This window comes from Stenella coeruleoalba, assembly GCF_951394435.1.
Source record: "Stenella coeruleoalba genome assembly, chromosome: 11".
Taxonomy (NCBI): Eukaryota; Metazoa; Chordata; class Mammalia; order Artiodactyla; family Delphinidae; genus Stenella; species Stenella coeruleoalba.
Window position 1 is genome coordinate 58,154,135 of NC_137157.1, and position 22,487 is coordinate 58,176,621.

At 42.1% G+C, this 22,487-nt stretch overlaps 1 protein-coding gene across 4 annotated transcripts in view; it reads right to left on the reverse strand.

Annotated features, from left to right (window-relative positions):
- Window positions 1–377: 377 nt before the first annotated feature.
- Window positions 378–22,487, reverse strand: part of LOC307194579 (17-beta-hydroxysteroid dehydrogenase type 6) — a 32,490-nt gene continuing 10,380 nt past the window's right edge. For 2 of the 4 annotated variants that reach the window (XM_079937747.1, XM_079937748.1), the window contains exons 2-5: window positions 9,602–9,928; window positions 6,991–7,249; window positions 3,196–3,359; window positions 378–731 (exon numbers count right to left, since the gene is read on the reverse strand). In XM_079937747.1, the coding sequence (XP_079793873.1) occupies window positions 514–731; window positions 3,196–3,359; window positions 6,991–7,249; window positions 9,602–9,914 (954 nt within the window). In that variant the 5' untranslated portion in view covers window positions 9,915–9,928 and the 3' untranslated portion in view covers window positions 378–513. Of the gene's footprint in view, window positions 732–3,195; window positions 3,360–6,990; window positions 7,250–9,601; window positions 9,929–20,074; window positions 20,154–22,487 lie in introns of those variants that run through there. The other 2 variants (XM_079937749.1, XM_079937750.1) reach the window with 2 other exon arrangements.

A 22,487-nucleotide genomic window follows, 5' to 3' on the forward strand; every position in this document is an offset into this window, starting at 1 on the left:
AAATAAAAATCATTTCTTTTTAAATAAGGAAGAAATATATCCCAAAACAGCTGGCAAATAGGGAGGAGAAAACAAAATTAAACATTTACTAGAAGTACCAAAGTATAGACCCATTTCAAGTTAAGGATGAACAGATCCACATTTCTCAATAGTCCTTGAGCAATAGTTTAGCACAGCACAGAACAGCTATTCATTTACATTAAAAAATAACATCAAAACAAGCTAAATTGTTTCTGGTCTACTCTGTTTAATAGGGCAAGGAAGATTGATGCATTTTGGAAATACTATCATCAAAAGATGGTTAAAATGGTAAAGATTTATCACCTAAAGGTGTAAGCTTTGGATATCTGGAATAAAAACCTATTGGTTCTCTGATGGTGCCAGATAAATGAGTTTAGGCAAGAAAGTTTATTGTTACAAAAAGTATAGATGACACATAAAGATTATTGGGACACTAACAATCAATTTCAGATTTTTGTCTTCTTCATTTCAAGAGCCACCAACCCGTTTTCTTTAGACTGCCTGGGCTGGTTTGGGCCAAGATCTAGTCAATATGTAGTCTGCCAGTGATGTAGGTAAATAAGATAGAGGGATGAAGAAAAATTTAGCATCCCAGCCAGCTGAGTATCGAGTGCGGGGATGAACAGATGTCAGGGCATGTTCCATACAGTCAGTAACCAGGTTCAGGTTTGTGCTACAACTCAACATCCCTTGTTTCAGGAGATCGTGATCTGTATACAAAAAGAAAAATGGTGGTCAGCAATCTTATTGCTTATATTTTTAAGATCCTGTTGCATGCAGTCACAGAAGTCTAATTACATTTAATTGCCACAGGGATTAGGCCAATCAGACCTGTGCTTCGCAATATAACAGCCACTAGCCACATGCAGCTAATGAGCACTTAAAATACAGCTAGCATGACTGAAAACTGAATTTTGGGGGGGTGGGAGGTGTTGCTGCGCAGCACAGCTTGCGGTATCTTAGTTCTTCGACCAGCGACTGAAGCCGGGCCCCAGCAGTGAAAGCGCCAAGTCCTAACCACTGGACTGCCAGGGAATTCCCTGAAAACTGAATTTTTTAATTTAATTGATTTTAATTTTAAAACTCAATTCTGTTATTGGAAAACTTTTAAGTATGTTTGGAACAATATAGGTATGTGAATCTACTTTTTCAACTGGAAAATTTTTAACATCTTTATTGAGATAATTCACATTCATAAAAACCATCCATTTAAAGTATACAAATCAATGACTTTTAGTATATCCAGAGTTGTGCAACCATCACCACAATCTAAGTTTAGGACATTTTCATCATCCCAAAAAGAAACCCCATACCCATTAGCAATCACTCGCATTTCCTGCCAACCCACCCAGCCCTAGGCAACAACCAATCTACTTTCTGTCTCTATGGCTTGCCTTTTCTGGACACTTCATGTAAATAGAATCATACATTGTGGTCTTTTGTGACTGGCTTCTCTCAGGGGCAAAATGTTCTCAAGGTTCATCCTGTCATAGCATGGATCAGTACTTCATTTCTTTTGATTGCCAAGTAATATTCCATTGTAGGGCTATACCACATTTTGTTTACCCATTCAACAGTCGATGGACATCTGAACTGTTTCCACTCTGGGGCTCTTATGAATAATGCTGCTGGTAACCATAAATTGTATTAATCCAAATACAGAAGAAGTACCTCCTAGGAAAATTTAGCATGCAAGTTGAGATGTGTTATAAGTGTAAAATACACACCAATTTTCAAAGACTAATAGGAAAAAGAATATAAAATATCTTATTAATAGCTTTTATATTGATAATAAATGTTGAAATGATAGTATTTTGGATATATCAGTCTTAAATAAAATGTATTATTAAAATTTATTTAACCTGTTTCTTTTCCTTTTTTAGAAAGTAGCTACTAGAAAATTTAAGATTACATATGTGGCTCTCATATATCTGTTGGACAGCACTGATCTAGATTATTCTGATCCATGGACAAGTATATGAAAAATTTCAACTTCTTAAATCATGAAATACATATATCTCTCCTTTTACATATTGTCACTTCTTAGTAAATTCTATTTTCCTTTGATTTCTATTGCCAAACTACATGTACTCGCAAGGGGAAACGAATTCCCTAATAGTTTAAAACTTTAGGTGGAGAAGAGCTTAGAACAATGGCTGTGCCCCTGACATGTTAGGAACTGTAGTTCTCTAGCTTGAGTTCTGAGAGGCTGAGGAAGTTCGCTGTCAGCTAGCTTTTCCTTGTTCCAATTTCTCTCCCCTTTGTTGATGGTGACCCTCTTACGCCTGATGCACCTAGAAGACAGGGTTGTAGGTCGGGACTCTTCTGTCTGCACATCCCCCTTCTTTTCTCTGTACCGCAATATCACCCAAAGCCAGGCACAGGACTACTGCTACCCACCACAGGGCCTTTTTGTGAAAGGGAAAAGAGAGCTGCTCCCTTTGCCCTTGGCAAGCTGCTGACTTCTCTGTGTGAAGAAAAAGCATCCCTTCCCCCCAGGAAGGTGCAGACCCACACAGTGTGCATGACTTAATTCTACTTAGAGGACTGCCTTCCCTGTTCCCCCAAAACTGCCTCCTCCTCCAAATCATCAGAATGGCATTCTTACACGAAATTAAACCATCTCACTCCTGCCAGGCTCCCAGGGCCTGCACATGAGGTCTAGCCTCTGCGAATGGCCAATAGGGCCCTGCAAATCCGGTCCTAACTCACTTACCTCTCCCCACCTATATATACCCTCCCTCCCCTCACAATAAAACGTGGAGTTTGTGGCTAGGCTGTTACCCAAAGGGTAGATAATATTCAAGGCTGAACTTTAGTGAAGCAGGCCCCCACACCAGTCCTGACAAACTGTGGAGGGCACCCCCTCCCAAGACCCAGAGGCTCCATGCCTCTAACCATGTAATACCTCCCTGGTGCGCAGGTGGCCAGGCTCACAGGTGACAAGGCAGGGCAGGCCCTGGCCCTAGGCTGCCTATATGGCCTCTTCCTCAGCCACAACAGCCATCACCAAGCCAACCATGAAGGCACTGGGACCTTCCTGAACCCCTCTTGTCCTGGGAAGGCTTTGTTTAAGGAGCTTTTTTCTCAGAAGATCTACCAATCATTCTCCACCAACCCTCTTTGTCCTTCTCATGCAAGGTTATCCATTATACCGTCAAAAGAAAAGCTCACAGGTATCAAAAAACTTCTGTCCATAGGACTCCTTAATATGCACAGGGACTTCTTTCCAGACTTGTTTCGCTGCCTCTGAGGACTTCTGCAAATCTGACATTCCTGTTCTGAAGTAGCCGGGTTCAATTATGCTGATTTTCACCCCAAAATGTTGAAGCTCACGCCTAGGAAAAAGAAATCCTCAAGTTAACTCCTCTGATTGAAAGATACCACAATTTCAACGTTCTCAGGGAAAAAACAAAACAAAACAAAAAATAGTTATAAAAACACCTTTACTGAATATTTTAAAGAATAAAGAAATGGAAAGGAAAAAAATAAAATTTTAAACATCCCTAGATGCAACAATTGGGACATGATTATACAAACCACCATAACCATTCAATCCCACACCCACTCATTTAACAGAGTCATTAAGTTTCTACCACGTGCTATACACTGGAAATATGAAAACTACAAAGAATAATAAAGAAAATTAGCATTTTCATGGAATCTACTGTGCTAAGTGTTTTACATGCACAACCTCAGTAAATTAAGACTCTGTTCACCACCCCAAAAAGCTCACAGTGGGTGAGTCTGACAAGTAAGCAAATAATTGCAATACAATTCAAAAGAATTTAAAGGAGAGGTATTCAAGGGGCTACATAAGTAGAGAGGAGGATATAGATTTTCTGAGGGAGTCAGAGAAGGCTTCATTGAGGAGAAAATGTTTCAGTTGAGCTTCGAAGGATAAAGAGGAAATTTCCCAGTGAGGAAAGAGGTGGAATGGAATACCAGGCAGCAGAAACTGCACACAGAGCGCAGGGGGCTGTGCAAAATTACAGTGTGTTCAAAGACAGCAAGAGACCATTAGTGGAATATGATGTGGGCATTAAAATAACAGGCCATTGGTCATTCCAGAATATTCGGGTTAGTTCAAAAAACAGTTCCAAAAATACTTATCAGGAGCTGTGTATGTGCCAGGCACTGTGCTAAGTGCTGCCTTCACCAAGTAAAGTAAGATGACATGGCGCACCATGTGAGAGGTATTCTCTCAGTACTCCGGGGACAGTGATGAGGGGTGCTCCCTGATCTAGAGGTTCAAGCAGCCTCGTTCGAGAAGATGAAGCCCAAGCTGATGTCAAGGAGAAATGTTTGGAACCATGGTCCATCAGAATGTAAAACGTAAAGCATCATGAGTCTCTGAAGCCATGAGTGGTTCTCAAAGTGTAGACCCCAGATCAACAGCATCAGCATCTGGGAGCTGGTTGGAAATGCAGATTACTGAGCCCCAGTCCAAACTTACAGTCAGAAACTCTGGGGGTGAGAACCAATAATCTGTTTGAACAAGCCCTTCAGGTGGCTCTGAGGCATGCTAAAAGTTAAGAACCACTGCTCTAAAGGAAAAGCCTCCCTTATCAAACCCAAACCTAAAACTTTCCAAGTCAGAGCTTCAGAAAATGATTCTCCAGGTGCCTGTGCGTGCTGGGGAAGAAGGAGGGGCTACGCAAGCCAGGGGTGCTTCAGCCCTCTACATTGCACCTCCCCTTGCAGCTTTCTCACAGATTCCCAACACGCCACAACATCTCCAGCCCCTCTAAAACTCCAGTTCAAATGTGGGACAAAACTTCCTTTTCCTGTTTAATCCTTAGCACAATTAAGGCAAACTGGAATTTTCTAAAGGAATTAGTGATTTAAAGGTTGGAAGGGCATATCTTTGTTCTTGGTCTGGGAATGAGTCAAGGAGTCCAAGAGTCATGAGTGGTAGTAAATCAGAAGGCAGCAGCCCTGTGGAAATAGACAGGATGTTGGGTAGGCAGAAAGCCAGACAAGGTGCCTGCCACATAGTAACAACTCATGTAGTGTCCACAGTTATTTCCCTATTCCCTTCCTGAGCAGATAATATATGCACAATGTATTAGATATATACCAGTCATGGCATGTGATAGGCTAAATAATGGCCCCCAAAGATACCAGGTCCTAATCCCCGGAACCTGTAAATATTACCTTATGTGGCAAAGATTTTGCAAGTTTGATTGTGTTAAGGATCTTGAGATAGGAAAACTGTGCCAGATTATCTGGGTGCATCCTAAATGCAATCACAACTATCCTTATAAAAGAGGCAGAGGTAGATTTGAAGACCAACAGAGGAAGAGAAGGCAGCATGATCATGAAAGCAGAGATTGGAGTGATGTGGCCACAAGCCAAGGAATGCTGGCAGCCACCAGAAGCTGGAAGAGGCAAGTAATGAATTCTCTCCTAGAGCCTCCGGAAGGAACGTGGCCCTGTCAACAACTGATTTTAGCCCAGTGATACTGATTTCAGACTTCTAGACTCCAGAACTCTGAGGGAATAAATGTGTGTTGTTGTAGGACACCATATACCATAAATTACTTGTGGTAATTTATTACAGCAGCCATAGGAAGCTAATACATGGTGCCTATAATATTTATAGCTCATTTCCAAGTGAAACTGCCCTAGAGTCAGCCCCTGCTAAGGGAGAGTCTGTGCAGCACTATTTTGTACCATGTGACTGCACCCTCATGTCTGTAGCTGACTGGACCAGGAATGGTACTTGATGGGAGGGGAGCCCCTCTCAGGGCTAGACAGTGACTCTGCCTGTTATTACCTATATGGCCTTGGCGAATTACTGAACCTCTGTGCCTCAGTTTCCCTAGATATAGTCAACACAATAAAGATAAAATAATTCCTTTCTCATTGGGTTGCCATGAAAATTAAATGATTTATTAGATGGAAAGTACTCACAACAGTGCCTGACACATAATAAGTGCAAAAAATATCACATGATGCGGTGTCACCCGGCACACAAAAAATGAACTCAGCCAGTAGGAATCTCTGTCTCAGAAATTAAAATATAAGGGGGACTATAATAAGAAGGAGCAGCTGATAGAGGGACATGAAGTTGAAATGATGTATTTTAAAAAACCAGGAGGTAGAGGCAGGGCAATTAGGGATTGTGGCAAACTGAAGCTATAAGAAAGAAAAGAAGCTATTAGATAAAGAAAAGATATACAGAGTAAAGGGATGGAAAAAGTTAGTTAGAAGCAGATGAGCACCAGAAAGAGTCACTGTGAAGAAACGAGGATAGGTTTACTTTAAGGAGGAAAGAAGACAGTCATCCTCTCTCCAGAAATGAAATTTTCTTAAGGATAAACCTTGAGAGTTAAAATGTGATGTGGTGACAGTAGACAGAGACTTGGGGTCAAAACACAGGTCTGCCAAATCATGGTCGTTGCAGCTGAACTTTGAGAAAGATACCAAAATCTGAGCCTCAGTTTCCTGTATAAAACAGACTAGTGATAATACCTACACATCAGATTTTGGAAGTGATGAAATAAGATAATGCAGATGAGGGCTTCCCTGGTGGCGCAGTGGTTAAGAATCTGCCTGCCAATGCAGGGGACACGGGTTCGAGCCCTGGTCCGGGAAAATACCACATGCCACAGAGCAACTAAGCCCGTGCGCAACAACTATTGAGCCTGCGCTCTAGAGCCTGCAAGCCACAACTACTGAGCCCACGTGCCACAACTACTGAGGCCTGCGTGCCTAGAGCCTGTGCTCCGCAGCAAGAGAAGCCCTAGCAATGAGAAGCCCGCACACCGCAACGAAGAGTAGCCCCCACTCGCCGCAACTAGAGAAAGCCTGCGCGCAGCAACGAAGACCCAACGCAGCCAAAAATAAAATTGTTTTTAATTTTAAAAATTAAGAAAAAAGATAATGTAGGTGAAAGTGACTAGCATGGTGTCTAAGACATATTTAAGTGCTCAGTAGTTGCTTTTGTTTTAACTTGAGAGTTACCTCAGAATATCTGAAAAGGCTTGCACTCCATACTTGGTGCAAGAGTAGACTCCTCCAAAGAAAGCAATTCTTCCCAGAATGCTGGAGACATTGACAATCCTCCCCTGTGCTCTCCTTACCAAGGGAAGCATGCTCAAGGTCACCTCTATCAAACCAATGAGGTTCACTTTGAGGGTATCCATACAGGCCTCAATCTTCAGCCACTCAGTGTAGCCATGCGGGTGAAAAACGCCTGCGTTGTTGACCAGACCCCAGAGCCCTGAAACAATAAAAATCAAAGCAGGAGTTCAGTTTCACACAAAAACGACAGACTTCTACCTTGATCGATCTTCCTGCTGAAGACAACTAAAAATGCTAGACAAAACATATTTTTTCAATCTTCTTAAACACATCTATCACTAAGAAGGTAAAGGAAGTTCAGGCCAAAAACTAAGAGAAGGCACAAATCCAGAGAGGATAAACAGAGCCCTGACGCTAGCTTTTGATTCGAGGGAGTTTGCCAACCAGTGTGACTTTGAACTTTAGTATTTATAGCATCAAAAAACATATACAATAAGAAGACACGAAGTCCAGGGCCCACCTAAGGTAGGGAGTCTAATAAAAGACACTTTCTGCATTAAACTGGAATCCTAAATGGCTACACTATCTCTTTAGTGATAGAGATAGAAAGGACTTTCAAAGGACTGAAAGTAAAACTGCCTATCTTGAGCTCTGGTGTTGGGGGGAGGAGGGAAGAATCGGCCCCAAGGACCAAAAGAAAAGAAGATTTGGTGGAGATGAGATAATAAGAGTCCTTCCTCCTTTAGATTTGGTGAGTTTGAGGTTCCAGCAGAATTTCCAGATGAGAAAGCCAGCAAGTAGTTGGGAATTCAGGGAAGAAATAATTTAGAAATCAAGGACAAAAAGGTAATAGGTTAAACTATGGGTAACTAGGGTCCATTCAACAATTGTTGAGCCCTTAACATGTACCAGACAATATGTCGGAAACTGGAAATACAATAATGGGTAAGAGAGGTCCATGTCCTCAAGGAGCACACTCTCTAACAGATGGGAAAACAATAAAAATAATAATAACAATACAGTAGAAATAAACCACTGTGCGCAGCACAGAGGCTATAATTACCCATAACACCTGACTCTAGAGTCAAGAACATCCTCAGGTAGGAGTAACATTTTAAAGTCAACTTTCTAATTTAAAGTAAATTAAAAAAAAAAATTCCTCAATCCAAACAAAACAATTTTATTACTAGTTTGCAACTCCTAGGATGAATATATATTTAGGGGGTCCAATTATCAGGAGCTATTGAATCATAAAACAAGTGGAGGAAAAAGAAGGGGATCAAAGAGGATTTGGATAATATCCAGAGAAAATGAAACTTAGAAAAGAGAATTTATCCATAATTGCCAAAAATTAAAACCAACCAAGACGTCCTTCAGTAAGTGAATGGATAAGCAAACTGTGGTACCTACAATGGAATATTATTCAGTGATAAAATGAAATGAGGTATCAAGCCACAGAAAAACATGGAGGGACATTAAATGCATATTGTTAAATGGAAGAAGTCAGTCTAAAAGACTTCATACAATATGATTCCAACTACATGACATTGGGGAAAAGGCAAAACTATGGAAACAGTAAAAAGCTGTGTACTTGCCAAGGTTTGGGGGGAGGTGGGGAGAGCAGAGGAGATGAATTGGTGGAGCACAGAGGATTTTTAGGGCACTGAAATTATTCTACATTATTGTACTATAACGGTAGATACAGGATAGTTTACACTTGGCAAAACCCATAGAACCGTACAACACAAAGTGGATCCTAATGTAAACTATGGACTTTAGTTAATGATAATGTATCAATATTGGTTTATCAATGTAATAAATGTACTACACCAATGCAAGATATTAATAACAGGAGAAACTGTAAGAGGGGGGTTGTATATGGGAACTCTGTACTTTTCAACTTTTCTATAAACCTATAACTGCTCTAAGAGATACAGTCTATTAATTACAAAAAGTAAAATAGGGCTTCCCTGGTGGCGGAGTGGTTGAGGATCCGCCTGCCGATGCAGGGGACGTGGGTTCGTGCCCCGGTCCGGGAGGATCCCACGTGCCGCGGAGCGGCTGGGCCCGTGAGCCCTGGCCGCTGAGCCTGCGCGTCCGGAGCCTGTGCTCCGCAACGGGAGAGGCCACAGCAGTGAGAGGCCCGCGTACCGCAAAAAATAAAATAAAATAAAATAAAAGACCAAAGGCCGACTTCCAGGGATGTCTATATTTTAGATAGTAGAAGAATCAGATGTCTATATTTTAGATAGTAGAAGAATCAGATTCTTAAGAACACCTTGAAAATTCTTCAGACATAAAGAATTGCGGTTGTAAATACTCCACTTGCAAGGTGAGATAACAGCCTCAAATCTACTGGGTTCATTTTTCAATGTTACCTTGTTAAGGAAATGAAACACTGCAGAAGATCACAACTGTCCTTCAAATGACAAAGCCAGCTTTTCAAGCCCTGCTTTTGAGATTATATATATATAATATATATATATATATACACATAAAACTTTAACATCTTCATTCCTAAGTAAATGAAAGAAAAAATACTTCTCCATACCTCTGTTCCCCACACGCTCCTTCACCCACTCAGTGGCCGCAGCGATGCTCTCAGTCTTGGTGACGTCCAGGATCACCGTCTCCAACCTGTCTGATGTCTGGTTCCTCAGCTGCTCGGCCCCCTGCTCCGTCAGACACGCAGCCAGAACCCTCAAGCCTCGCAGGTGCAGCTGCCTGGCCAGCAGGTTCCCGAAGCCCGAGTCACAGCCCGTGATGAAGACGAACTTGTCCTGGAGGTGGCTCACCACCTGCCTCTCCCGGTACCAGCGCAGGAGGTAGTACAGGCCCACAAGGACCGCCAGGTACAGCCACATGGTGAGGGGACCTCCTTCGAAAGAAAAAGAAGGGGGACTTCCCTGGTGGCGCAGTGGCTAAGAATCCGCCTGCCAATGCAGGGACACGGGTTCAAGCCCTGGTCCAGGAAGATCCCACATGCTGCAGAGCAACTAAGCCCGTGCGCCACAACTACTGAGGCTGCGTGCCACAACTACTGAAGCCCGAGCGCCTAGAGCCCGTACTCCGCAACAAGAGAAGCCGCTGCAATGAGAAGCCTGCGCACTGCAATCAAGAGTAGCCCTCTCTTGCCGCAACTAGAGAAAGCCCGCGCGCAGAAACGAAGACCCAACGCAGCCAAAAATAAATAATTTTTTAAAAAAAGAAAAGAAAAAGAGCTTTCATTTTATTCCTTCCTTTTTTCTTTCACTAGTATTTACTGAGTATTGACTATGTGCCAGGCATTGCACTAAGTGCTGGGACTCTGTATTAACTAATACTTGGTCCTACCCTCTAGCCACAGTCTAGAGGGGGGAGTCAGGGAAGTAACCAAACAAATGCACTGCAATGTGGTAGGTGCCAAACAGAAGTATATACAGTCTAATGAGACTATAAAGGAGGGTGACCCACTGCCTGCGAAGTTAGAAACGGATTCACAGGGGCAGTGATTTTGGAACTACTTCCAACAAAATAGTTAAGAGTTCAAAAAGTGGACAAGGCGGGTGGCGGGGATGGGGGTGTGTGTGATGAATTGGGGGATTGGGACTGACATATATACACTAATATGTATGAAATGGATAACTAATAAGAACCTGCTGTATAAAAAAATAAATAAAATTCTAAAAAAAAAAAAAGTGGACAAGGATAAAAGGACATTCCAGGCAGCAATAGTGTGTACATGAATGGAGTGGTGAGCAGCATAAAACTTCCTGATACCTGTGAGAAGTTCAGATGATGCAGAGAGCACATGGAGGAAGAAATGGAAGATGAGGTAGTGAAGGGCCAGACTAGGAAGGGTCCTGTGGGTCACACTAAGAAATCTGGAGGTTATCTTATAGGCAACAAGGGTGTGCCATTAGAAGGTATTAAACTGAAGACTAATGTCCAGAGTTAGCTTTAGCAAGATCTGTCTCACAGTGGGAGTGGAGGATGGATTAAACAGGAAGGGGTGTGATGAAGGCAAAGAGATTAGTTAAGAGACCCAGCAGTTTGGGTGAGACATTGCAGCCAAAGCAGTTTGTAAATATAGACCAATCAGATGCACTATTGAAATGAGTGTTCAGAGATGCCTACCTTTCTATACGTAGTTCTAGAGAAACATCCACCATTTGGGGCAATCTATAGTTGTTGGCTGAACTAACATATGACTCATAAAGTCATAGGCAGAGGTCAAAGACGGGTGTGGGCCCACTAGGACATCATAAGGCCTACACAATGCCTACCTTAGCTTGGCTTTAAGGTCCTCCCGTGCTCTGGCCCTTGATTTCCTTCTTAGCTTTCTCTTTTACCACACCTCTTTTGCATAACAAGCACCCTGCAGTACTCCACACAGTACAGGCTTTTCATGCCTCAGCATACAACTCTCTCTACAATTCCTTCTTTCCCAGCTCTCATCCACTTGACAAATAATACTCATCTGTTAAGCCTCCACTGAACCATCATTTTCATTCAACAAACATCAATTCAACATCTACTATGAGTCAGACATGATGTTAGGCACTGATACACACAAGTGAACAAAACAAGGTTCCATTATTCATTGAATTCACAGTCTAAGTGTAAAGACTGACAAGAAAACAATGCAATATACAGTCGTCCCTTGGTAGCCACAGAGGACTGGTTACAGGACCCTTCACAGATACCAGAATCTGAACATGTTTACATCCCTTATGTAAAATGGCATAGTATTTGCATATAACCTATGAACATCCTCCCGTACACTTTTTTTCTTTTTAACATCTTTATTGGGGTATAATTGCTTTACAATGGTGTTTTAACCGTACACTTTAAATCATCTCTAGATTACTTATAATACTTAATTCAATCTAAGTGCTATGGAATAGTTGTAAACACAATGTAAATGCTATGTATCGATAATTAGTTATAAAAACAATGTAAATGCTATGTAAATAGTTGCTGGCATGCAGCAAATTCAAGTTTTGCCTTTTGGAACTTTCTGGAATTTTTTTTTCTAATATTTTTGATCTGTGGATGGTTGAATCTGCAGGTGCAAAACTCGTAGATATAGAGAGCCAACCACAATAGAAGTAAGGGCAGGATGCTGTTGGAGCATACAGGAGAGGCTTCCAAGCCAGTCCAGGGAGATCTGAGAAGTTTCCTAGTGAGAGTAAAATATAACTTGAGATCTAAAGCATAATAAACTAAAAACAAAAGCAGCTAATGCTTGCATAGCACTTGCTGTGTATCAGGCCCTGTTCTAAGCATTTCACATATATTAACTTATTGAATTCTCACAACAGCCCCATAAGGCAGGTCCTGTCAATATCCCTGTGTGTCGGTTCAGATGCCAAGACAGAACTAGACAGGCAAGGGACTCACTGAAGGAAACAACTTATAGAGAATAAAGGAGGAAAGTGTAGGAATAGGTGCCAATACATGTCTGACACCTCTGAAAGAAGAGAGAGAAGAAAGAAGGAATTAAAAGGAAGAAACTTTAACTACAGTTCAGCCCTGAGAAAGTCTCAGCTAGGCTGATGAGGGTCCTGGAGCAAAGACTGCCAGTAGAGTCCCACATTGGGCCGAACTGGTTAGAACTTTCAGTCCCACCTCCAGGGAGAGGAGAGGGGCTGGAGATTGAGTTCAATCACTAATGGCTAATGATTTAAATCAATTATGCCTAAGTAATGAAGCCTCATCAAAACCAAGAAGAACAGGGTTCAGAGAGCTTCCAGATGAACGTATGGAGATTCAGGGAAAGTGGTGCACTTGGAGAGGGCATGGAAGCTCTGCACCCTTTCCCCATAACTTGCCCTAAGCATCTCTTCCATCTGGCTGCTCCTGAGTTGTATGCTTTTTTAATAAACTAGTAATCAGATAAGTAAAATGTTTCTCTGAGTTCTGTTAGCCACTCTAGCAAATGAATCGAACCCAAGGATGGGGTTGTTGGATCCTCCAATCTATAGCCAGTCCGTCAGAAGCACAGATGATAATCTGGGCTTGCAACTGGTGTCTGAAGTGAGGGGTGAAGAGGGTAGTCTTGTAGGACTGAACCCTTGACCTGTGGAATCTGATGCTGTCTCCTGGTAGTTAGTGTCAGAACTGAGTTGAATTGTGGGACATCTAGCTGGTGTTACAGAGAATTGCTTGTTGTAATTGGGTCCAGAACTGTTAAGGGTATAGGGGAATAAAATTATAGAGGCAGTGAAGGGGAGAAAACAGTGGATAGAGACATTTAATACTCCCTCCCTCCTCTTCTCTTTCTCTCCTTTTCCCCCTCCCCCCACCTCCCTATTCTCTCCCCTCCCCCAAGCTTTCTGCTCTCTCCAATCTGAGAGCTCTGTGTTCTCTAGCCAGCTGCCTCTGTTCTGCCCAACTGTCATTCTCTGGTGCACTGTAGTAACAGAGCTTCATCCTGCTTGTTTACTGACTAAAAGGGTAATTTCCTGATGCCAGTCAAAGATGAAAATCCATTTCCCCCATTAGGAAGAAGCTTGGAACCCACAGCCTCTCTGGGTATTACTACTATTCAACCACCACAGAGCAAGAAGACTAAACCTGCAGAAGAAATATGCCAGGCCAGGCAGAATCCCAAAACGTGAGCCAAAAGTGAACATTAATCAAATACCTGCAGATGCCTTGACTATTTCAAATATCTATATCCCTTGACCTGACCATTTTCTGAGGTTCTGTCCTGTATTTCTAATTTCCTTAAGTACTCTCCAGCCAGCTGTGTAGCAAGAAACTCAATATATCCGAGATAGAACACATCATATTTTCTCCTAAAACTGTTTCTCCTCCAGTATTCCCAATTTCTATTTGTATTACTTTTTAGTCTTAAGGCTCTGACACTTCCTCTTCATTGCCCCATGCATTCCCTCGGGAGACGAGGCTGTAGAGTCTAGCTCTCTAGTATCTGGAGCACCTGTCCCCTCCCCTTCATTCCTATGGCCACATCCATTGTTCAAGCCTTCAACGTTCAGTACCTCTTGCTTGGCCTATCATAGAAGCCTTCTCACCATCCCCACAGCGTCAGTCCCTTCCCCTCTCCTCCACATGGTGCTGTCTGGTTAATTTTCCTAAAGCACAGCTCTGGTGATGTGACTACCTGAAAAGCATCCAACCTACCAAATAAAATCTAAATCATCTTAATCCACGATTGGGCCTCAACCTTATCTCCCCCTCCTCCCACTCACATGGCCTATGTTCCATCCAAACCAAACAGCCTGCTGCTCTCCATTTATTCATGCCCTGCTCTTTCCACGCTCCAGATCTGTGGTCTCACCATTCCCTTTGCCTGAAATGCCCTTCTTGCTTATCTGTGCATGTCAGTAGACTACCTGTCCTGCAAGACTCAGCAAATCACACTTCCTCCATATAAAGCCATCTCTGAATTATCAACAGCAGGTCTGCTCTCCCATAACAATCTATTCATACCTCTCCTGTGTAGCTCATCTCTCCAACTGGACTGGTACTCCTGGGGTAGTTCTGTGACCGGTTCATCTTTATACACAGGACCTACTTCAGGGCTTTGGTCCAGTATATAGTTGAACTGAATAAACAGTTACCACTTCTGGAAGAGCCTGTTTGTTTTTAATATATATTCAGAAAACGGTGCCACTGTACCCAATTGATCAACTATGGTTGTACATCACCATTTTATTTGCTGCATTATTTTTCTTTTTCTTGAAAGTAGCAACTATAATATAATACATAGTAAGTGTTTCTACACATTTTTTCCTTCTCTATAGATATTTAGAAAGTGTCTAACTTCATGAAGACACAGAGAAGCAAGAGTAACGCAAGACTGTGCTCCCTCACCCTGACCATTCTGCCTGGAACCTGGTACATCCTCACTCATCATATTCAGTCACATTCCAAACCCTAGAGATTCTTTAATATTATCTCTTACATCTCTGCCCTTCCTTACATTCTATCTTGGTTTTTACCTTCACTCTTCTTACCTGGCCTAAAGCCTCCTAAATTATCTCCCCATTTCCAGTTCATTCTACACACCACTGCTGGATGAATTTTTCTCAAGCCCTGTCATGCCATTCCCTTTCAGCAGTCCCCAGTGGTCCACCAAATACAGGATAAACTCCTCACCAGATGATTCTAGGCCCTCCACTATAGTCCATCTCACAAATGTCAGCTTGCAGTCTAGTTAGGAAACTCACTGTTTCTCAAACCTGCCAGTGTATTTTGACCTCTAGGGCTTTGCTTTTGCTATTTCCTCTGCTCGTTCACTGAAACAAGCAGTTATTAAACATCAAATCTGCACCAAGTTCTGGGTAAGTGCTGAGAATACAGAGATGAGCGTAACCTAGTGCCTACCCTTAAGGAGCTCACAGAACTAGTAGGGGATATAAAAACAGAAATAAATTATTAAGAAAATGTGGAAAGGACAACAAGAGAAAGTGCTTATTTTTGCCTAAGGTGTCACGGAAGAGGTAGCATTAGAGGTGAACAGAAGCTCAGCGCACTAAGCAGAATGAAGAGAAGCATACCTCAGGCAGCAGGAACAGGATGGGAGACGGCACAGAGGTTTATAAGGCTATATGCCATGGAGTAGCAAAAGGTGATGCTGGAAAGACAGGTAGGGGCCTGATCATGAAAGCCCTTGGTTGGCATACCAAAGAATGTAGGACTTCCCTGGTGGCACAGTGGTTGAGAGCCCGCCTGCCAATGCAGGGGACACGGGTTCCATCCCTGGTCCGGGAAGATCCCACATGCCACGGAGCAACTAAGCCCGTGTGCCACAACTACTGAGTCTGCGCTCTAGAGCCCACGAGCCGCAACTACTGAGCCCATGTGCCACAACTAGTGAAGCTCACGTGCCTAGAGCCCGTGCTCTGCAACAAGAGAAGCCACCGCAATGAGAAGCCCATGCACTGTAACAAAAAGTAGCCCCTGCTCGCCACAACCAGAGAAAGCCTGCGTGCAGCAACGAAGACCCAACGCAGACAAAAATAAAAAATGTAGATTGTGTTCTCAATTTTGTCATTTATGCATTCAATCAACATTTTTTGAGCACCCACTATGTGCCAGGCACTGTTAGGTGCTGACCACTCATATACTGCTGATGGCAACATAAAATGGTATAGCTGCACTGGAACCTTGAAAACATTATGCTTAGTTGAAAAAGATCACATATTGTATGATTCAATTTATATGAAATTTCCAGCATAGGCAAACCTATAGAAACAGAAAGTAGGTGAGTGGTTGCCTAGGACTGGATTGGGGGAGTTGGGGGAAAATAGGGAGGGTGACTGCTAAAGTGTAAGGGAATTCTTTTGGGAGTAATGAAAATGTTCTAAAATTGATTGTAGTGATGGTCACACAACTCTGTGAATATACTAAGAGCTAATGAATTGTATACTTTAAATGGGTGAATTGTATGTGTGAATTATACCTCAATAAAGTTTTTAAATAAATAAAATAGACATAATAAATATGTTATAAGAGGGTATGCAGGGCTTCCCTGGTGGCGCAGTGGTTGAGAGTCTGCCTGCTGATGCAGGGAACACAGGTTCGTGCCCTGGTCCAGGAAGATCCCACATGCCGCGGAGCGGCTGGACCTGTGAGCCATGGCCACTGAGCCTGCGCGTCCGGAGCCTGTGCTCCACAACGGGAGAGGCCAAAACAGTGAGAGGCCCGTGTACCGCAAAAAAAAAAAGACGGTATGCACTTTGGAAAAAAGAAGAAAAGCAGGGACTTCCCTGGCGGTCCAGTGGTTAAGACTCCACGTTTCCACTTCAGGGGGCATGGGTTCGATCCCAGGTCGGGGAACTAAGATCCCACATGCCACACCTCACAACCAAAAAAAAAAGAAAAATAGCAGAGTAAGGGGGATCAAGAGGGCTGAGGGGGGGCAGTTTGCAGCATTAAATATGGTGATCAGAGTAGGCCTCACTGAGAAAGCAACATCTGAGCAAAGACAGGAGGCAGAAGAGTTGAACATGAAACAGGTATGAGCAGGAAGGGAAGAATTTGAAATACGCAAGAGGCAGATGTCCTAGGACCTAGTAATTAGATGGGATAGTCCTAGGAAAATTCCCAGTTTAAAATCCCTGAGATGCAAGGATGGTTGAATATACACAAGAATGTATCAATAAATGTGATATAGCACATTAACAGAATGAAAGATTAAAATCATATGATCATCTCAATAGATGCAGAAAAAGCATTTGACAAAATTCAACATCCTTTCAGGATGAAAACTCTCAACAAATTGGGTATAGAAGGAACATGCTTCAACATAATAAAGGCCATATATGACAAGCCCACAGCTAACATCATACTCAATGGTTAAAGACTGAAGGCTTTTTCCTCTAAGATCAAGAACAAGAAAGACAAGGTGCCCACTCTCACCATTCCTATTCAGTGTAGTACTAGAAGCCCTAGCTAGAGCAATCAGGAATGAGAAAGAATAAAAGCATCCAAATCAGAAAGGAAGAAGTAAAATTGTCTCCATTTGCAGATACTGTGGTCTTGTACATAGAAAATGCTAAACACTCCACAAAAATCTGTTAGAACTAATGAAATAATTCAGTAAAGTTTCAAGTTTTAAAAAAAGAAACACAGAAAAAATCAGTTGCATTTCTGTACACTAACAATGAACTATCTGAAAAAGAAAAATTCTATTTACCATAGTATCAAAAACAATAAAATACTTAGGAATAATTTAACCAAGGAGGTGAAAGAACTATACACTGAAAACTACAAGACTTGACTAAAGAAACTGTAGAAGACACAAACAAATGGAAAGATATCCCATATTCATAAATCAGAACAATTCATATTATTTTTGGGGTTTTTTAATTTTATTTATTTATTTATTTATTTATGGCTGTGTTGGATCTTCACTGCTGCACGTGGGCTTTCTCTAGTTGCAGTGAGCGGGAGCTACTCTTCATTGTGGTGCGAGGGCTTCTCATTGCGGTGGCTTCTCTTGTTGCGGAGCACGGGCTCTAGAGCGCAGGCTCAGTAGTTGTGGCACACGGGCTTAGTTGCTCTGTGGCATGTGGGATCTTTCCAGACCAGGGCTTGAACCCATGTCCCATGCATTGGCAGGTGGATTATTAACCACTGTGTCACCAGGGAAGTCCCAAGAATTCATATTGTTAAATGTCCATACTACCCAAACCATCTATAGATTCAATATGATCCCTATCGAAATTCCAATGGCATTTTTCACAGAAATAGAAAAAACAATCCTAAAATTCTTATGGAACCACAAGAGACCCTGAACTACTAATGCAATTCTGAGAAAGAAGAATAAAGCTGGAGACTTCACAATTCCTGAATTCAAACTATACTACAAAGGCTACAGTAATCAAAGCAATATAGTACTGGCATAAAAATAGACACATTGACCAATGGAACAGAATCAAGAGCCCAGAAATAAACCCACACATATATGGTCAACTAATATTTGACAAAGAAGCCAGTGGGGAAAGGATTATCTCCTCAATAAATGGTGGTGGAATATTCACACATAAAAGAAGGAAATTGGACCCTATTTTCACCACTCACAGAAATTAATTCAAAATGGATTAAAGACTTAAATGTAACACCTGAAACCATAAAACTCCTAAAAGAAAACACAGGGAAAAATTCCCTGACATCGGTCTTGGCAACAATGTTTTTGGATATGACACCAAAAGCAAAAGCAATAAAGGCAAAAATAAGTGGGACATCAGACTAGAAAGTTTCTGCACAATGAAAGAAACAGTCAGTGAAATGAAAAGGCAACCTATAGAATGAGAGAAAATATCTGCAAACCATATATCTGTTAAGGAGTTAATATCCAAAATATATAAGGAACTCATAAAACTCAATAGCAAAAAAAAATCCAATCAAAAAATGGGCAGAGGATCTGAATGGACATTTTTCTAAAGAAGTCATATAAATGACCAACAGGTACATGAAAAGATGCTCAACATCACTAATCATCAGGGAAATGCAAATCAAACCTATCACTTCATGTTAGAATGGCTGTTATCAAAAAGACAAGAGATAACAAGTATTTGCAAAGATGCGGGGAAAAATCCTCCTGTGTCATCAGTCCTGAGGCTGAACAACTAGAACCACCTGAAGGAGGTTGGGAGAAAGAAAGGGAAAGCCTGAGAGAAGCCTCAGAGAGATGGGCAATACTGAGAGCTGAGCTCTGCTTAGCAGGTGTCTTCACTGAGCCACCTCCTTGGGATGAAGATGCTCAAATCCAAACATGACTCTGTAGGTGTTTCCCCTGAGACTTTTCTTTACCAACAGTGACGTCATTGGCCCATTCTGTCTTGGAGATTTCATCCTGGGACTATCTACAATGAACTATAGAGGTCATCTGGCCATCCCCCAGCCTGAGATTCCCTTTCTGCTCTCCCCACTTAGCAGAGTGAGATCTTCTCCAAAGGAAGGGTATTTATTTTTGTGGATGGGGCAATGTAAGTATGGGGGAAAAAGTAGAGTCTAGGGGAAGAGGAAAGAAAGGTATAAAAAGGTGTGGAGAAGTAGAAAGTGTCCAGGGGCTCCAGGAGGAAGCAGAGATGGCTTTAATCTCTGCCTAAGCACCCACCAGGGTGTCCCTTCTTTGTTCCTCCCTCCCCATCATCAGTCTCCAGATCCCATCCTCACCAGCCCAGGTCTTGGTCAGTGACGGGGCCCTAGAGAGGAAGCAGGAAGCTTTGGGGCCCCATGAATTGACCTCTCTGGTTACCTTGGAATCTGGGGTGAACATAGGGTCACAAGCCATTGGTATGGATATTAGAAATGTTAATATTGACTACTACCCCTGATTGGTTTCTCTACAACCTGGAAACCCAACAGAAACTAGCCATGATACTATGTCATCTGACTCTCAGTAGAGCAACCAAAAAGACCTGACATGGGTGTGAAAATGAAAGGGAAAACCAAGGGAAAGTCCTAGGGAGATTGGCAATCCTCAGTGCTTTAGGCTGTCTGCTAAACTGGGCTTCCCCACCTAGTCATTGTGCTTGGGGTGTGCTGAAGACTCTCATATGCAAACCTGGAGGTGTTTCAGGCTTCCATGACTTTCCTCTTCAGCAACAGTGCAGAACATATTCCATTTCTCAGAACACTTTTTCTGGAGTCTGTTATGATACCAATGAGACTACTTGGCTAATTCCCTGCCTACTTTTCCTTTTATTCCTTTCCAAGAATCTCTCTGCATGAGTTCCCCTGCCCCTAACCCTGACTTTGTGGATAACATAGAAATATGAGCATGGATTCTGAAGCCAGATTACTTGGGTTCAAATCAGGCTTTACCATTTACTTGTTGTGTGGCCTTGGGCAAGTGAATTAACCTCTCTACCTGTGTGCTCATCTTCAAAATGGGAAAAGAACCCTTCAGTGATTTGTTGGGATAGTTAAATGAGTTAACGCGTGTAAAGCACTATGTAATTGTTAGATATTATTAGCATTATTTTGGTGGTTCTTGTTTTTTTGTTGTTTTTTTTCTGCGGTACGTGGGCCTCTCACTGTCGTGGCCTCTCCCGTTGCGGAGCACAGGCTCCAAACACGCAAGCCCAGCGGCCATGGCTCACGGGCCCAGCCGCTCCGCAGCACGTGGGATCCTCCCGGACCGGGGCACGAACCCGTGTCCCCTGCATCGGCAGGCGGACTCTCAACCACTGCGCCACCAGGGAAGCCCTGGTTGTTGTTTTATTATTGCCATTCTGGGCCTTTCTCCCTGAGCCCTACCACTTCCACTTTTTCACAATATGTGCAACTCCAGGTATAGCAACATCCTTAGTCATTTCTATCTGCTTTTTATCACGACGTTGGGCCATCCTGGTTCACTCTGACTTTCTTCAGTCTCAAGCAGAGGACTTCTCTCTCTGCACTCTCTATAGCACATGGCAAAGTAAAGAATAGTTTTTACTCCCTTCTTTTAAATCTTCAGACCTGGGCTTGTCTATAAGCTCCAGTCTAGTCACTGATCCTAAGAGTGAGTCTATAAACAGCACATGGATTCATGGACCGATAGATCCATCATGACATTCTTTGTTCTCACATTGGGCATACAGACTAGGTGTTACTTTAAAACAAAGAATGTTGCCCACCTCTGCAGTCACTGACCGGCAGTACACCCTGAAAAGAATTCAGGATGAAAAATGTGATAAGGCACTCTGTGCTTTGGAAAAACAGATGCCTTAGATAGAAAGAGATATCTCAGGGGGGAAAATTTTAATGAACCCAGATTCTTGCATCTTCTCCTACAGAGAAAAGCACTAAAATCATTAACTAAGATATCTGATCCTCATGATTAGTAGTAACCTGTTACCAAGATGTATGCTTGACTGCACACATTCCCTAGCCAAAATCATACATATACTGGCTTCTCCTCCTACCCCTTTGGAGCAGTTCCTCAGAGCTATCTGAGAGGCTGTCTCCCAGGCTGTAGTCCTCAGTAAGACCTTGAATAAATTCAACTCACAGCTCTTACACTGTGTGTTTTTCTTTCAGTTGACGTACTCAAGCCAACAATTGTTTATCACAGTTAGATGCCACTATGCACCCACCATAATGTTTTAACTGAAAAAGGCTGACAATGTCAAGTGTTGGCAAGAACAATCAAGCACTGCTATTGAAAGAGTAAATTTATTCAATCAATCTGAAAAAAACAGTTTGTCATTATCTACTGAAGATAAAGACCCACCTTCCCTATACCCATAGATTCCATTTTAGGTATTTAACAACAACAACACAATATGTGCACCATAAGATGGGTTTGCAGCAGCATTATTTTTGATAGCCAAAACCTGGAAACAACCCAAACATGCACAAAGAGTAGAATGGATAAATAAGTTGAGATATGCTCATGGAATGGAATGCTATACGGTGACAAAAACAAACTATAGCTACACACAATCACATGAATGAATCTCATAAACATAATATTGTGACACAAAAGAACACATACTATATTATTCCATCTACACAAAGTTTTAAAGAGACAAAACTAATTTAGGGTGCTACAAAAGATTACTGGTTACCTTTGGGGAGGAAGTAGGGGTCCATGATTGAGAAAGGTATTAGTGAGCTGTTTACAGTGCTCATAATGTTCTATTACTTGACCTGTGTGGCTGTTAACAGAAGTACTAATTTTGTGAAAATTCATTGAGCATCCACCTGTGTGTTCTCAACTCAAATTAGGAAAATAAAAATACCGCTTTTATTAAAAAGAGAAGAAGAAAACAAACAGTGTGAAGAAAATCACTTCTGTGTTTGTTATAAAATTCTTATCCAGAACACTGTGCATCTATACACTGTGCAAGATCCCACATGATAAATCCTGTCATGCATTTAGTACCAGGCAAGATTTTGTCTTTTCTAAGTAAATAGTATACTATTGATTATTTTTCAATTATCTAGTTCTGTATATTATCTTAGAAGTTTAAGGCCAAATTTAATATTCA